General features: G+C 41.5%; 1 protein-coding gene across 9 annotated transcripts in view; it reads left to right on the forward strand.

Moving 5' to 3' along the window:
* The window catches only part of dgkh (diacylglycerol kinase, eta), an 81135-nt gene that overhangs the window by 4304 nt on the left and 58075 nt on the right, over nucleotides 1–18756 (forward strand). For 7 of the 9 annotated variants that reach the window (XM_085435507.1, XM_085435508.1, XM_085435503.1 and 4 more), the window contains 2 exons: nucleotides 8755–8865; nucleotides 15514–15672. In XM_085435507.1, coding sequence (XP_085291633.1) covers nucleotides 8755–8865; nucleotides 15514–15672 — 270 coding nt within the window. The remainder of the gene's footprint in view (nucleotides 1–8754; nucleotides 8866–15513; nucleotides 15673–18756) is intronic. The other 2 variants (XM_085435505.1, XM_085435511.1) reach the window with 1 other exon arrangement.

The raw sequence follows: 18756 nt of genomic DNA on the forward strand, positions 1-18756 counted from the left end.
AGAGCTTATAAACGTGTGACTAATGCTGTAGCTGTGTGATTGAAAGCAGAGCTGATGGCATGTCAGAACCTGCTGCTGTTGCGCTGCTGTTACTGCTGTCCGGGGAATCGGGATAGCTCTGCAAGCTTGACATAAAATAATCCAGAGCAGATATGCTGAGTTAGTGGGAGTGGGGTGGAGATATAGCAGAGAGATGTGACACACTGTGGTTTCCTTTTATGGAAAGTGTAGGACTGGCTTTTTGGATATGAGATATGTAAGTTGGCCCTGCGACGGACTGGCGACCTGTCCAGGGTGTACCCTGCCTCTCGCCCTATGACAGCTGGGATAGGCTCCAGCGCCCCCCGCGACCCTGAAAAGGATAAGCGGAAGCGAATGGATGGATGGGATGGATGGATATATAAGTTGTTGGAGATTTTTTTGTTTTTTGTTTTTTTCCCCTAAATTTAACTGGCATTTATTAGGAAGTCTCTCTGGATGTATTGTCTAACTTTGCAAGAAGGGGCTACTCAGTTTCTTTCTTTTTTTTTTAAGTACTTCATCTTGATAACAGTGTAAACCTGAATAAGTTAACATGACCATAAAAGAATTAGGGCAATCAATTTATTTTTATGTTAATGCAAAGCCAAGTATTACAGTAACAGTGTTTGCATATTTGGATAACATGCATTTTCTGACTCCAGTAAATCAAAGTGCTTGTTGAGTTAACGTAGACATTTTCGGTTTCATTTTCAGCCACAGAACATAAATACACAAACACACTCTTTCAGGATAAGTTCAATATTTTCTTTTGATATAACTGATGTGATATAAATGGGATTGCTATTTGTTCCGCTATTTGTTTTTGAGATGTTCCACTCTTCAGCAAGACAACTTGAGTTTTGCATGACATCAAGCCAGCAACCTACTGCACTCATGGTGTCACAGCTTTGTTAAATATAAATTACATAACTTCCTTAGTGATTAACCTCTTAAACCCCAAGCCTAACTCATCTCCTGCCTTTTTCCCCCGTATCAGGGGGCGTTGGGGCTTAAGAGGTTACTAAAGCATGGGGCGATCGTGGCTCAAGAGTTGGCAGTTTGTCTTGTAATCGGAGGGTTGCCGGTTCGAGCCCCAGCTTGGACAGTCTCGGTCGTTGTGTCCTTGGTCAAGACACTTCATCCGTTGCCTACTGGTGGTGGTCAGAGAGCCTGGTGGCACCAGTGTCCGGCAGCCTCACCTCTGTCAGTGCGCCCCAGGGCAGCTGTGGCTACAATGTAGCTTGCCATCACCAGTGTGTGTGAATGGGTGGATGACTGAACATGTAAAGCGCTTTGGGGTCCTTGGGGACTAAGTAAAGCCCTATACAAATACAGGCCATTTACCATTTACCATTCTGATGGTTACTTTAACATGAAGAGAAATAAAGGACAGCTTGAGTAACTCAACTGTAAACATAAAGGAGCAAATATAAAATGACAGAGTATTGCAGAACATATATAATATTGTAGCTAAAGTCCCTTTAGCTGAAGAATTACTGATGTAGAACCTGAACTTTTATCACCTGGGAAGTGCTGACGTAGCAGAAAAACTGACCTGGTGTCTTGTCTCAAGGCTTACTTAACAAAAACTAAATAACTCAAAAACAAAAATCAGTTTCTTCAACTCAAAGAGGAAGTAAAGAAAAACAATATATTTATTACATTGCTATTATTATATTGCTTACTTTGGGTGTATGCGATTATGTATATATGATTATGAATTTAAGTAATACTTAAATTGCTAAAGACAAAAGACACCATACTTTTACATTTGCCTTCCACTTTCAGATAACCTATATCTCACTTGCTACCAAATGTACATAATTATGTTCTCTGAAGTAAGTTGCTAAGTTGAGGCTTCTTCTGTTCAAAGCTTGTAGCTAAATCTACTGAGATAATTGTGTGGAAATTACTGGCCTCAATAACATCCCGTGTGCCCACTTGACACATGTATAACTCCCCATATATGTGGTCCAGTTGCACAAAGGAAATCACAAGGGAATTGCCCTGTCCCAACTACACGTTGGATTGTAATTTTCCCTTCACTATGGTGAAATTTTAGCATGTGGTGGGAGTTTGAGGAGGAAGACTACAGAGTTGCAATTACACCCACAAGAGAGGACAGTATGCCAAGACAGTTGCAGGAGAGTGGCGGATGTGTAGGAAGAAATGGAGAGATTCAGCACTGGTGCCCAAAAGACTTGCTTCCCCAAGAACTCCAGCCTTTTTCAGCAATGACAAATGATTTGGTAATGGATGTATAACAGAGCCTGACTGCATGGAGTGATGGTTGAAACAGTGGGCTTCTCTTAGCTGCCAGCCAGTTTCCAAGAAGACTAAAGGCAGATAACCAAAGAGTCTTTTAACAGGAATTAGTTTTGAAACTCAACTTTATTTCTTTAATTTGGTTTGTTTTTTTTATGGTGGTTGTGTTTTTACTTGTAGTTGGTGCAAGAGCAAACATGTTCCCACAGAGTGCTAACAAAACCAAATATAAAAAAAATGGAGTGGCAACAGTGGGAAGAATAAAGAAAGGTACAAGACTACTGTTGGCACATATTTCCTGCACAGTGGTTTACAAGCTATGGTACTTTTTTAGGTTTGCTTCACTGATGCTTCTTATGTTTGTTAAAAGCATAATTACACATAATGGTAAATACAGCAATTGGACAGAAACATTAAAGCCGATACATTTATATATTGTTTGGACATAAAAATAGTGTAAAAGATTGCCGATTCACAGGACTTTGCAAGCGAGGCACAGTGGTTTCTTGGGAGTCACAACTTTGTTATGGTGACAGTACTCTAATAACACTATGGAATAAAGTGATCAGAAACATTTTTAACAAAAAATCTACCAATATCAAGCAAACTTCAGTGAGGTTGAGAAGAGACTTATAGTTGGTATAAAACACGCTGCTCTGGGCTTTAAGATAAGAAACATAAAAGACCAGCTAGTCACAGCTTAAGTTCATAAGGTCTTACTCGAACTGCCTCTGTGTGAGTTAAGTGTCTGACTGTTTGTCTGGGTATTGTCAAAGACAGGACGTAGGTCTGCTCTGCTCTCTTCGTTTAGCCTCCTAGGGAACTCCTGCTCTGCTCTTATCCACCAACCACAGCTGCTGAATTCATTTGAACTGCTTGTGCCTTTGTCCATTGTATCAGTTTGTGTGTGTGTGTTTTTTGTGTGTGTATGTCTGTGCATGTTGTTTGTAGCCTGTGCTGTGTGTCCCGCTGTCAGTGGCCAGGCAAAGTGTGGGTGTAAGGTACATGGTGCTCAGGTTACTCATTTCTCTCTGGCACAGGACCCACTCTCTCTCACAGTTTAGCCAAAGAGAGAAGCCGTGTACAGAGGCAAGCAGGGGGACTATTTATAGATCACTTCTGGCCTACTTGGCAACAGGAAGGAGATGAAGACAAGGAAAGGAACTATGGAGGCCAAGGAGGAACAAAATAGAAACTAGAACGGCCAACTAGAGCAAAGTCATTTCTTTTGCTGTGGATGAACTTCAAGTTCCACTTTGCCACTCTCTGCTAAAAGTCAAAAAGTCGAAAAGTTTTCTCTGGATTTGTGAAACACACTGGGATATACAATACACATACTGATGAGGACAAAATTATTAGCCCCCTGTGAAATTTAAAGTTTTTGTTAAATTTTTTTTAACAGAGTGTGGGGTTTTCAACATAGCATTTCTAAACATACAAGTTTTCTTTAGAAAATCATTCTTTCAGAAAAAACTAAAATGACCAGGGTCAGCATTATATACTGACCTTATTTTATCCACTCATAGACCAAACCACTGCTGTGCAATGATGTGCTTTAACTTTGTAATGCTCAAACCTTCTAAAATCAAGTTCAAACTGAAAGTTATCTAACACACAGTATAAAAACTTCAGAAAGGCTTTAAGCTCTTATGTCAGAAAACATCATGTCAAAAACAAAAAACATCGGTTTAAACTCGAGAAGAAGAATTGTTGATGTTCACACTTCAGGAAATGGATATACAAAGTTCCCAGTCTAAAAAACTGGAGTGAGAAGTACTATTAACAAATTCAGAGAGAGACACACAGTAAAGGAGTGGTAGAGAACAGGCCTGGAAGACTGAAGTATGCTAAGGACAACCTTGAGAAAGATTATGTATACTCTTATGTATGTATGTATACCAAGTTCATCTTTTGGTCAGATGAGATGGGTCTGGGTTGTTGCTTTGTCTTTCAACACAACGACGAAACAAACACAAAGAAATGTCGCTCCTGGTGAAGAACTACATCTGTGGATTGAACTGAACACCAAGGTCCATGCCAGAAGACCATCAAATCTGGAGAATCTTGAGAGATCTGTCAAAGAAGAATGGGCTTTGCCCAGGAGGCATGTGTGGGACTTGGTACACAACTGACTTTTTGCATTGGGTGTGTGTGTATTGAATCTTAATAAAATAGGTGTTCATTATGCTCCTCAGTCATCACCTGGCTCTCCCCTTTCCCTTTTACAGCTCACAATATGTGCACACGCTCGTGTCAACAGTGGTCCTCCAAAGGACATTGCTGTACTGTATGATGTACTAACAACAGTTATGTTCACATGAGATTTTGTGGAAGAGATCCCCAAACCTTGGTGTGTTGTCAGTACCTCAAAAAGGTTTAAATGTGGAGATGACCTCAACTGCTATGTCTGTGATACAGCCCCCCTTTGACTGTAATTATGCAGCAAGCTGCTAAGGCCTTATAGGGAAGTCAACTTTGAGATATTGCATCTTAATCTGCTGCAAGAATTTAGTCTTCAGGCCATAACTTATGGAAAAGGAAGGACAGAATTAATGTAAGTGGACATATGTTTTTAGAAAATGAACAGTGTTTCTCTTTCCTGTTGTTTTCCTGCTTCAGTCACCACCAATGGCAAAGGAGACTAGAGCCAGACAAATGAGAAGAGAATAATGTTGAGGTGTAGTCATATCAGTTTTAATGAATCTAAAGTAGTAAAGAAAATTGCAGTGTTACTTAACTAATCTCAGTTTGGGTTCAGGAAGATAGTAATAGAAAGTTGTTCAAGTGCTGCAGAGCTACAGAAGGACTTGAGTAATGATTTCACAATGTTAAGGATTCATCATTTCTAATAATCTATATTTTTGTTTCCCAACATCACATGCCTACTTCTTGCAGTATGACATAACCAGTCTGTGTGATGTTCATCCACAGTGAGCTTTTATTCTACAGCCGTGTTTTCTGTGTTTAAGTTGACACAGCTGGTGGGCAGGATGTCAGCTTCAGGCCTCCGTGTCTGTTTGTAATTCTCCCCTAAGAGAGCAGCTTTCCTTTGCTATAAATAGCCTTGCATGTGTGTGTGTGTGTGTGTGTGCACATTTCATTTTGTATGTGTGTGCACACATGTGTGTGTGGGGCCCACCTCTCCTCTGTGAGCCCAGAGAGAATGATGTCCTTCCATGCAGCATTTCCATCTGTGTGCGTACAGAGCTGCGAAGAAGGATTTGCCTCCTCCCTGATTTCTTTTTTGCATATTTGTCACACTTACATGCTTCAGATTATCAAAGACACTTTAATATTAGACAAAGACAATCTGAGAAAATACAAAATGCAGTTTGTATTGCAGTTATCCAAACCCACCTGGCCCTGTGTAAAAAAGTTATTCCCCAGTAAACCTAATAACTGGTTGTGCTACCTTTGGGAGCAAGAACTTCAGTCAAGCGTTTGCGATATGTATGCAATTGTTTCCCAGTCCATTTCTTATTGTTGAATCATGAACACTGACCTTAACTGAGACAAGCGAGATCAGTGCAGTTCCTTAGATTTCTCCTGCATGAGTCATTGATGCCTCTCATCACGGTTCACTGGAGTAACAAAGCTTTAGAAACATCTTTGCAACCCTTTTCGGACTGATACATGTCTATAACATTTCTATAATATTTTTGTCATTAGCTCTTGAGTTTCTTTAGATCATAGCATGATGTGTTGGTGTTTGAGATCTTTTAGCTTACTTCACCGTTTTAGACAGATTCTATTTAAATGAGTTGATATGTGAAAAAAGTAATTACGTGAATTACTTTTTCAGGGCCAGGCAGGCTTGGATTGGTTTTTGGCTTTAATAAATGAAGTCATCATTTAAAAAGTGTGTTTTCTATTTACTCTGGTTATTTTAGTTACTATTAATATTTGTTTGATGACCTGAAATGTGTGGGAAATGCAAAAAACAAGAAATTAGGAAGTGACAGTTTTTTTCATAGCTCGTACTATATTGAGCCTTTTAAAAGCTCAACACTATAAAACCTAAGTACTGAGGACAAAGTGAAATATTCTGCTTGCTCAGGAAATTTGTTAGTCATGTGGAAGAAATGACTCAGTGAAGTTTCTATTATAAAACTGCTTTTTAAAAAACATCTAAATTAAAACTAGCTGACATGAGCAAACTGCATAATCTGCCCAAAACCTGTTCTATAAACATTTTTCAATGATAGTAATATTAGCGCCACTTTACCTCACTGGGATGGGCAAGTGCCCATATGGCTGAGAGTGGCTGGCCCGGGTTCAAGTCCAACCTGCGGCCCTTTACCACAAGTCTTCATCCCTCTCCACTTTCCTGTCAGTCTTCACTGTCCCTATCTAATTAGGCAAAAAACAACAAAAAAAGTAAGGTTAGAGCTACAGATGCCTTACAAAGATGATGTAGATAACACATAATCTTAAAAATATCTGCAGTTAAAATTTCATATTAGCAAAGAAAGATTTGTGCTTCAGATTAGAACCGCTTTCAGTCTTCTTTAAAACTCATTACATGGGAAGTTATAGTAAGTTACAAAGCACTATGGAACAATTAAAATATTATTAATATCAACAGAGAACTATGTTAAAACAGTATAAATATAAAGTTATTTTTAGGCCCCCAAGTCAATGATGAGATCCTCATTGTAAATGTAACTAAAAAAAACAGAGATCCTGGAAAACATAGTGAAATCTTATTAAAAAATATATTGAAACAGTTAGTGGCTTTGTCTTAAAGTAGGTTTCAAAACTTTCCCCCCATAAGGTGACCTTCTAAAAGGATAAATCAGTGTCAGTTACCTAACACCTCATGGAAACTCTGACAAAATCTCTGTCAAATATACGCGATTTGTGTGACACCAGGCAATGGTAGGTGCTTCTTTTAGGCATTTAACAAAAAACCCTCCTTGACTCTGATATGGTATTCATAACTTGAGACTTGACTTTAAATAGATTTGAATAAACTTTAAATAAGTTGACTTATTTTTTTCTTGTAATTAAATATTTGGATGATTTTAGAGGCTGTAATCCCAACAAAACCAAAACCCTTAGCTTGTTTTTGTTATGGCAAATGCAGATGGACCCAGGAAGCAGAACACACGGAGGCAGAGTTGCGGTGAAGACAGTTTATTTACAGTGAGGGGGAGGTATTTACAAGGACAAAATATATACAACATTGTATGAATGGGGACGCGGAGCCAGGACGTGCAGGTGACGAAAACACACACAGGTAGTGCACTCGATCTAAAAAAGGAGAGGGACGAGAATTAGGAGGGTCTTGCCCGATAACCGAGAAAAGCTTAAAGTAAACTTTACAGACAGTTGGAGAGCTTATTTGGTACCAAGGTATCCAAGGGCTCCAGCAGGCAGGGGCAGAATTTCAGATGCTCCAAAAAAACGCCAATACTCCGACACTAGTCTTCTTTCAGGTAGCTCCTAAAGAACACTTTTGAGGAAAGCATCTGATGAGTAACAGGTGTGCCAGGTTCAGTGACTCACTGCCCCGCCTACCTATACAAAAAGGGAGGCACCAAAAAACACATACAGACAAAAGCACCACATAACCAGAACCCAACTCCTAACAGTTTTGTAGCTAAGGGTTATTCTAAAGTTCGCCAAAGTGCAATTAATGTTGATAGGAGGTTTGTAAATGTTTCATATTAGTACGTGGTATTGTAATGGTATTCCCATTAGTAAGTAAGTAAGTAAGTAAGTAAAATTTATTTATATAGCGCTTTTCGCAGATAAAAATCACATCATCTGCAACTCAAGTGAAGAAAAGGAGTCCGAGTTCATCAGCCTGCATGTGAATCTGTCCTAGTGCACAACAGCGAGTCCTCCGCCACGTCCCGAAAGACGTGGAGTTCCGATGACGGAGCAGCCAGCCGGGCAGATTTCCTTCAAGTGAATATAATCCATGCTTTGCTGCCACATCTCAGTTAAACACATGAAGTTTAGGGATTCCTTCATGAAGAGATCGCTTAAAATAAACGATTTGTTTGTAAATGGAAATATAAAAATTTCCCAGGTTTTCGTGAGCATTTTTTTCTTTAAATGTAGAATACTTGAAAAAGCTGGCCACACTTAAGCAGTCAGTGGGTTACTGTTCTTTCTATCTTTCCTTCTTTCTTTTCCCTTTAATCTTTCTTTCCTTTTACTTCTTTGTTTCCTCTGGTGTGTGTGTAATGGGTTTCCTTTCTTCTCTACTTTTGTCCTATTCCTTGTCTCCCATGCATAAAATTGCTGTTCACATTCACACACATGCACACACGATCACAGACAGTAGGCACATTTTATCTAATCAGTTTCCTGTAGATAAATCAAAGAGTGCCTTCTACATTTGTAAAAGAGAGAGAGAGAGAGAGAGAGAGAGAGAGAGAAGGTCTGTGCTACTTTTTGACTGAAGGTTCCTCTGATATATATGTTTTATTTCTGTGATGTCTTTCTGTCTCCCTGCAGACAAGTATAAAGGAGGGATTGCTGTTGAAACAGACTAGCTCATTCCAGAGGTGGAAAAAGCGCTACTTCAAACTGAGAGGACGAACTCTCTACTACGCCAAAGATGCCAAGGTAGGTTTACTGAGTGTTTCCTCACATGGCGCACATGCTCTAGTGGCCACTGGGGATGAATTGCTAATTGATTTTACTGTTACTGTTATTCTAACGCCACAAATGACTGAGAAACACAGTCCGGCATTAAGGATGCAATGCGCTTATTTATTTTCTTAAGGAACTGTAGATAAGACAATAAATACCCATCTCATGTCTGTATGGTGAATACATATCTTGAAATTGCACCTGATTAGCTTAGCTTAGCATAAATGCTAGATACAGGAAGCCTTTGCTCATACCTCAAACCTCATTTGTTTAACCTGTGAAAAAATCAACAGGGAGAAAAGACATTTTGCTGTTTTACAGGGGATTATGCACCATATTGTGTTTTGGCTTGGACCAGTCAGTCAGTCCTTTTACCTATAAAGACTTGCAGGTTAGCACTGCAAAGCACTTCACAGATGACTAACAAGCTGACAACAAGGCAGAGCAAAACCCCACCAAATAATAAAAATAAGCACTACTTCTTATAAATGAAAAACATAAAACATCCATCCATTCATCCATCTTCTTCCGCTTGTCCGGGGCCGGGGCAGCAGCCCAAGCAGAGATCCCTCTCCCCAGCCACCTGCTTCAGCTTGTCCGGGGCAACACCAAGGCGTTCCCCGGACAAGCCGAGAGATATAATCTCTCCAGTGGGTCCTGGGTCTGCCCCAGGGCCTCCTTCTGGTGGGACATACCCAGAACACCTCACCCAGGAGGCACCCTGGAGACATCTTTGTCAGATGCCTGAACCACCTCGGCTCCTTTCGATGTGGAGGAGCAGCGGCTCTACTCTGAGCCCCTCCCGGATGGCCGAACTTCTCACCCTATCTCAAAGGGAGAGGCCAGTCACCCTTCGGAGGAAGCCCATTTCCGCCGCTTGTATCCACGATCTCGTTCTTTTGGTCACTACCCACAGCTTGTGACCATAGGTGAGGATAGGGATGTAGGTTGACAGTTAAATTGAGAGCTTCGCTTTTGCAGCGTCCACATCACTGCAGCTGCAGCACCAGTCCGTCTGTCGATCTCCCGCTCCCTTCTCCTGTCACAAGACCCCGAGATACTTAAACTTTTTCACTTGGGGCAAGAACTCGTCCCTGACCCAGAGTGGGCACTCCACCCCTTTCCGGCTGAGGACCATAAAACTTGATAAGATATAATATAACTATATTGATATTAGCTTATAACTACCCAGATAGCAAAATTGGTATGGCCCAGATCTGCCCACACAATGTGCTTACACATGGCCCACATACCACAAAGAATGATGGCCCTTTGGTAGCCCAGATCTGGTTTGCCAGAGGTGGCCCACACATGGGCCAGCACAAAGCCAGTTGCAGACACACTGCTGGCCCTGTGCTGGCCCAGAACAGTTTCAACTCTGGCCCCAGATGTCAGCCTAATGTGTACCTTAATCAAGCCATGTAATAACAACATGCGCCGGAACATAATAGTGCAAAAGTAACATGACAAAACTCTGTTCAGACAGTGACTGGACTGATTCTTATATAGCACTTTTCTACTCTCCCGGATTACTCTATACAACATTCACCCAATCACACACTTTCTCTAAACTGAGGGCTTCCTAACTACATGCATACACATTCACACTTTTGACATGCAGACTGGAAGAGCCAGGGATCCACTAACCTTCTAATCAGTAGGTGACCTGCTTTACCTTCTGAGCTACAGCCACCCAGTAGTAAACATGAGTAAACCCTCACTAGGTTTTGGATAAAGTGTTCACTCACAATGGTAGTTGGCTATGGTAGTTGGCTACCATAGCAGTATACAGGGTGGGCCATTTATATGGATACACCGTAATAACATGGGAATGGTTGGTGATATTAAAGTCCTGTTTGTGGCACATTAGTATATGTGAGGGGGCAAACTCCTCAAGATGGGTGGTGACTATGGTGGCCATTTAGAAGTCGGCCATCTTGGATACAACTTTTATTTTTTCAATAGGAAGAGGGCCATGTGACACATCAAACTTATTGGTAATGTCACAAGAAAAACAATGGTGTGCTTGGTTTCAACATAACTTTATTCTTTCATGAGTTATTTACAAGTTTCTGACCACTTATAAAATGTGTTCAATGCCCATTGTGTTGGATTGTCAATGCAACCCTCTTCTCCCACTCTTCACACACTGATAGCAACACCGCAGGAGAAATGCCAGCACAGGCATCCAGTATCCGTAGTTTCAGGTGCTGCACATCTCGTATCTTCACACCATAGACCATTGCCTTCAGATGACCCCAAAGATAAAAGTCTAAGGGGGTCAGATCGGGAGACCTTGGCGGCCATTCAACTGGCCCGCGACGACCAATCCACTTTCCAGGAAACTGTTCATCTAGGAATGCTCGGACCTGGCACCCATAATGTGGTGGTGCACCATCCTGCTGGAAAAACTCAGGGAACGTGCCAGCTTCAGTGCATAAAGAGGGAAACACATCATCATGTAGCAATTTCAAATATCCAGTGGCCTTGAGGTTTCCATTGATGAAGAATGGACCCACTATCGATGTACCCCATATACCATACCAAACCATCACTTTTGTTGTTCCAACAGTCTTGGAGGGATCCATTCAATGTGGGTTAGTGTCAGACCAATAGCGGTGGTTTTGTTTGTTAACTTCACCATTCACATAAAAGTTTGCCTCATCACTGAACAAAATCTTCTGCGTGAACTGAGGGTCCTGTTCCAATCTTTGTTTTGCCCATTCTGCAAATTCTGTGCACCAATCTGGGTCATCCTCGTTGAGATGCTGTCACGGTCTGCGGACCGTGTGTGGGAGTGTGAGGTTCCAGGTGCAGACATAGATGAGGAGACAGTATTGAACTTGAAACGAAAAGCGAGCCTTTATTTGGGCTGATTAACGTGGCAAACAACAGAAAGCACAGAGGCAAAACTAAACTAGAAGCTGAACTGGGAAAACTAAGAACTGACACTAAACTCAGACAGCAGGGAAAGCAAAGACAGGGTGACAACGATGCATATGGGAGACTACTATGAACCGGACTCTGTGCTGGAACAACAAAGGACTATGAAACGTATACACGTAAGCAACATGACCAGCACAGAGTCCTGAAACCTGGCGTAACATGGGTGAAGTTGAACAGACGACGCGGCGACAAACAAAGGAAGACTGATGACTTAAATACACACGAGGTGATCATGGGAAGTGGAGACACATGAGAACACAGCTGACTAGAAGGAAACATAATGACAATACAGGGGAGAGTAAGGCTGTATCCCAATTCAGGGTCTGCAGCCTTAAAGTACACAGCCTCAACGATCCTCAAGGGCCGCGTACTTAAAGACCGCTAAGGCCGGAAGTGCGAGGCTTGTGAAATGGGACGGTCTAGCCTCCGTTGCGCTGCCCAGGTTGCCTAGCAACCATGATACTAACAGCTGGAAACGTTACATACAGCATTGTTTGACAGAAATGAAGGAGAACATATTTTGTTCATTTGTTTGTTTGTTTCTACATGAGCTTTGATCATTCTCTGTAAGATTAAGGTCAGCTATTGAACGGTGTATATTTTAAAGTAAAGGCTTTAAAACCAAGTTAGTACAAACGTCACTAATGTCCCATAACTTTGCCGACATGTGGCCAACAGTAATGTTTTCATGTTCTTCGTTATTAAACATTTGCACATAAATAAGTGACATAATATTCAGTACTTACTTAAAGTTTACTCTTCGGGCGCCCCTCGTCCGCCGTTTTTTTCGGCAAAATTATCCACACCCACCGCCGCGCTATGCATTCTGGGATATGTTGGGTCACGAAGTCTACACCGCCACGTCCTTAAAATTCAGGGAAATGAAGGACGCATTTGAGGGCCGCATTTCGAGCAGCCTTCGAATTGGGACAGCCTTTGTCGCGTTGCGGTGACGTAATCGGCCTTAAAATGTGGCCTTTAAGGCTGCAGACCCTGAATTGGGATACAGCCTAACACTAACTACAATGAACAAAGAACACCATACTCTTTCAAAATAAAACAGGAAACACAGAGACATAGACATGGAGATAGAACATGAACTTAACCTAACCAGAGACATGAAACATGACAGGTAGACACATGGACCAGGGAGAGATGACAAAAGGGACTAAGAAACCAAGGACTAAACTGCAAACTAGAAAACAACTAGATGCGTTAAACTACACATGTGGATACAAAAATATGCATTAGAACTTAAACCCTGGGCCTCATGGCCCTGTACCGTGACAGATGCTGCAGTAGCTGGAGTTTGTAAGGGTGCCATTTGTGAGTAGCTAATATCCGGCGAAGGGATGTTCGACTAATGCCACTCTCCAGTGACATGCGGCGAGTGCTATGCTGTGGGCTCTTGCTGAATGAAGCTAGGACAGCCACTGATGTTTCTTCATTAGTGACAGTTTTCTTGCGTCCACATTTTGGCAAATCCAACACTGAACCAGTTTCATGAAACTTAGCAAGCAGTTTGCTAACTGTAGCATGGGAGATGGGTGGTCTCGTAGGGTGTCTTGCATTGAAATATGCTGCAATGACCCGGTTACTGCGTTCACCAGATATCAACACAATTTCGATCTGCTCCTCACGTGTTAACCTCTTCAACATGTCAATGGCTGTGAACAAAGAGAAATTTGTAAATTACAACTCATAAAAGAATAACGTTACGTTGAAACCAAGCACACCATTGTTTTTCTTGTGACAGTACCAATAAGTTTGATGTGTCACATGGCCCTCTTCCTATTGAAAAAACAAAAGTTGTATCCAAGATGGCCGACTTCTAAATGGCCACCATGGTCACCACCCATCTTGAGGAGTTTGCCCCCTCACATATACTAATGTGCCACAAACAGGACTTTAATATCACCAACCATTCCCATGTTATTACGGTGTATCCATATAAATGGCCCACCTTGTAGTATTGCAGCATGGCATTTGGGTCTTCTAACTAAAATAGGAAAATAGAAACATAAATAGTGTCATCATTGCCAGAGCTGGCCCACATCTGGTTCACATACACCCTACCATGACACCAGTCAGTCAGAAGTGCGAGCTTGATGCCAGATCAGGGCCAGACCTGTTTTCTATGAGCGTGGGCCACATAAACCAAACCACAGTTGGGCCAGATGTGGCATGCCATCACATAAACAGTGCCATCTACGCCAGGCCTGGCCCATATCTTACTATGCCAGAAGTCAGCTAGCAGGCCCGTCTTGACACCAGATCCGGGCCAGACCTGTCTGCTATGTGGGTATGTATGTCAAAATGTATGTCATAATTAATAAGAGCTAAAAACAGTAATAATTAATAGTGGTAAAAGTACATTGAAAGGACAAAGTATCATAATTTAAAATGTACATAAATAGGTCTTATTTATTGAATTAAATAATGCTATATGGGCCGAAAAGTCAAATAATTATAAAAACCAAAAGCATAAAATAGCATAAAGTCATTTCTATAAAGCATGGTCTATGAAAAGCCTGGTTGAAACGGCTGGTTCTAAATTGAATGATTTCAGTATTTATTGCTGCTATCAGCTCCTCCTGCAGCCTGCACCAGCGGCTTGGAGCATTAAAGCCAAAAGGTATCGCCAAATTAATGTTCTGGTCCTACACTTTGGAATAGTTAGAAAATTTGAGCTGGAATACCAGACAGGTGTGCGAGTGAAAAAATGTAAATGGCCTGTATTTATATAGCACTTTACTTAGTCCCCAAGGACCCCAAAGCGCTTTACGCTACATTCAGTCATCCACGCATTCACACAGTGGTGTGATGGCAAGCTACATTGTAGCCACAGCTGCCCTGGGGCGCACTGACAGAGGCAAGGCTGCCGGTCACTGGCGCCACCAGGCCCTCTGACCACCACCAGTAGGCAACGGGTGAAGTGTCTTGCCCAAGGACACAACGACCGAGACTGTCGGAGCCGGGGCTTGAACCGGCAACCTTCCGATTACAAGACTAACTGCCAACTCTTGAGCCACGCTCAAGAGTTGTGTAATAATGTAGTGCTTTAAAAACAAGTAAACTTTAACATGATACAGAAGGCAGGGCGGTTTAAAATCAGGTGCATTGTATCATCTCCTTGATCAAGCTCTCTGGACACAGTTCTGAATGGGACTTGTCACATCCTGGAGCCTCTGGTGGTTGCTTAGCAAGGAGTCCCACCCTGGTGATACACTGTGTTAATTACTGAGCTTTATGAGGTGTGTCTTGTTACCTTTGGACAGAGCCAGGATAGCTGCTTTCTCTCTGTTCTCAGTCTTTATGCTAGGCTAAGCTAAGCGAGCGGCTGTTCATATTTATGTACCGGTATGAGAATGACACTGTTATTCAGTGTTTAATTATTACTTTTATTTACATCCCTGCTCTCATTTTTGACCTATCAAATTCTGTTAGATCAGTTATTTCTCTACCTGTAAGCACTTCAATTAATTTTCCATTAATGTGTTTAATTTTCCTCTAAACATTTATTTTATTTTAAGGAGATCTTAACCTTTTAACCTTTGATATTCTGACTCTTGTTGACATTTTTTCCCCATTTACCTCTAATCTAACCTCCTCGGTCTGGAACTTGTGTGTGTATGTGCACCTCTGTGTGTATGCGTTTGTCTGCACTCGCACTAGTCTGGCAGTGCCTTGGCACACTGGCAGGAGCGGGCGCTACGCAGAGTGTCCAGGAGTCGCGTGTGCTGGCGAGTTCTGTCCGTGTGCTGGACGGGCGCACGACACTCCCCCCCACCCCTGGGTGCCAGCGGATCTGAGGAAGGCCTAGTGAGAATTCGGGTCAGCACAGCACAGCCAGGGGCCAGACCACCAGGACAGCTTAACCACTTACCAGTATAAAACAGTGCTGCATTCATGCCATATTGCTTTAAAGGCTCAAGATGGATTGAATATCCTCTATTATTTTTCTTGAGTCACTTTAAATTTTTGCTGACACAAAATAATGATTTGGGTGGGATATTTTATGGATAAAATAAGATGAAAAAAATTCTTCCCATCAACAATGCAGCAAAGGAGGTTGCAAGAACTCACTACTATATGACATGAATGTGCTTTATATAATCTGAGGTTGGGCAGAGACTGTAAAGCCACGCCTAGTTTAGCCTGTTAATTAAAGTTAGTGATAGCCCTAACTAGGGCTATATATAAGTTATCTTCAGTGAGGAGTGTGGCTTTCATTGCTTTACAGTGTGTGTTATTTGTCATGCCTTGAGTGTCTTGATGGCTGTGCTGGAAGAAGGAAAAATAAGTTAAACTTAAAGGTGACCTGTTATGGATTTCCTTATTTCCTGAGTCAAGTAGACATTTATTCATACAGCACCTTTGAACACTTTTCACAAAATGTTTCACAACCCATGACATAAAAACATGACAGCAAAAAAATCAGCTCAGATTTAACTGCTTTTTAAGAGAAGATCAAATCCAAAGAGCTCAACATCAGAAGATCCAGAGACTCGAATCCACTTCTCCCAAAGCCCTGTCATCTTTAGTTCTCAGCCTTGTGTGATGCACAGCCAGAAGGTCCTGATCACAGGACTTTGGCTATGTGTCAAGCCAAATGCATGCCGAGTTTAAAAGGATCAATAATACTGGTAAAACTTCTAGCGAAGAGGTCAGAGTGATTCATCAATTAATCATGTTAAAATCACCAACTGTAACCAATCTGGACAACTTCATAGTAGAGGAAAAAATAAAATTCCAGAATTATTTACTGATGGGAGTATGTCTAAGTCATACTGCCTGGTTTCAGTAGGTAATAAGAAATCTAAATTCTTGAATAGTAGTCAATTATTTAACATGAAGTTTTTTGTAGTCAAAGACTTAAATAGAGCCACACTCCACGAGGTGGTAGTCTGAAACGGCCTGATTTGGAGAGCCTAGGAACTGAAGGTTTGACACATTATGCTTGTAAAGTCCACTCACCAAGGGGAAACACGGCAAAGCATCTGGAATGTCTGGAAGAACATTCCTGAGGCAAGAAGGCCTCATAAATCCAGGCTTTGTGTATTCATGCAAGGATGAGGAAGGAAAATCAACTTTAAAGAAAGTGTATGAGCACAGCTAATCAGAAAACAGCAACATTGTTTAACAGCCACTCCCACAATGAGCTGAGTGTCACCTGGACCCCTGCTCATGTCCCTGTCCTGCTTGTGGTCTGCACGAACCCAAGAGAAGACAGCTAAGGATACCAGACAAGTACACAGGAGGACAAGGCATCTGGATCCATCATAGATAATCCAAGAGATAGAAGCATAAGCATGAGCAACTGAAGCATCATTAAAAAAAGGACAAACAACATAATGGTAAAAACAGCTCTTAAAAGAGTATAATTTCCATATTAGGTTTGTTGTTATTATATTAACCATGATTTATAATGACATCATCATATGAGCCAAAAGCTCATGTTTTCAGGATGCTTTGATGCTCCATTTCACACTCTCTTTATTGACTCTGTATTATGTCAGTTCCTGCGGCGGTGGCTCCAAAGTGAGTCAATCCCCATAGACTGCCATGTTAAAATTCTGAACTGGCAGAGTTGCTTTAAATCACAGATGTGCTCACACAGGTAGCTGCAGCTAATATTTGTCTTTTCAACGTCACCTCCACCACTATGAGATGCTGACATGGACTCGTGCTTTTGTTGAACTTGTTTGAACGTTGCACCCCTACCACTTGTAAATGCAACGTGCTAACCAACTGTACATTTGCTGATAAATCCACCCTCTGGACTAAATTTGGTTACTTTTGGCGCTAAAAATATGATGGTAGTACACTTAACATTGAAGTTTCAAACGCAGAATCCAAAGCCAACAGCTCATGACTCAGTAGCTACTTCTGTTTTTTATATGCTGTCTATGGGATTTCCTAAATAAGGCTGTGCACATATGCCCCACCCATCTGTTGTTTAATAGTGTGTTCCAGATTAAGTCAGAAGTCAGAATTTCTGAGTTCCCAGTTGGAATTTCTTTCTGGAATGCTCCCTCAACTTTGATTACCAACTTGGAAAGTCAGAGCAACCCCAGCCAAACCCAAGTAATAATCTAAGATGTTGCCAGTGAAGGTAAACAGTACTAAAGCTGTGAAACTTTTGATCTCTTCTGCCACTGTTGTGCATTTGTGACTTGCTAAATAAGCTATGCACAGACACACTGACTCTACCCATGAATGCACTGCGGCTGAGTTTTAAGTGCAAAACAACAAGTTCGGAATATTGGGTTGGAAATAAGCATAACAGGTTCCATTTAATAATCCAAAATGTTAAAGTAAACATGTTCTTTGTGTCACAGCCAGACAAGATGTTCTTATCTATAAATAAGTGCTCATTGTCCCCTACATGTCCATCACTACACTCTGGTGTTTCCAAGGTTGCCTGGCTGGCTGTGCTGCCCTGTGCTTAAGAAGCCTGGCCTCCTCATTGATCCATCCGTAAGGCCACATCTCAGCATCACATTTTGTAAAACAAGCTATGCTCTTCTCCTTGGATGGCTTATTTAATGCACCCTAGAGGACACCAGAGCCTCTGTATGAAGTAAACTCATACACAGAACGATCACCAAGACAGGTGGAAAAAAATACCAATTACAAACAAAATTATCCCAAAAAGTGACAAAAACACAATTACATTAAAGATCCAGAATGAGCACAAAGACAGACAAAATGTGACAGTCGTTTGTTTTTGGTTTGGACTCATAGTCCTGATTTGAAGACTGAAAATATCAGAGTTAAAAGTTAAGTGTGTCATAGGTAGATTTCTGGATTGTGTGCTAGATTAAACAATCAGTTATGAAACAATCTGTAAGTCATTACATGACCTGCTGTGAGAAGGACAGGGTACAGGGATTGGAGGCTTGTTGAAGCTGCTGA

Source organism: Copadichromis virginalis, linkage group LG16 (genome assembly GCF_057382275.1).
Source record: "Copadichromis virginalis isolate Kocher_CV1m ecotype Utaka linkage group LG16, C_Virginalis_male_GT1.1, whole genome shotgun sequence".
Taxonomy (NCBI): Eukaryota; Metazoa; Chordata; class Actinopteri; order Cichliformes; family Cichlidae; genus Copadichromis; species Copadichromis virginalis.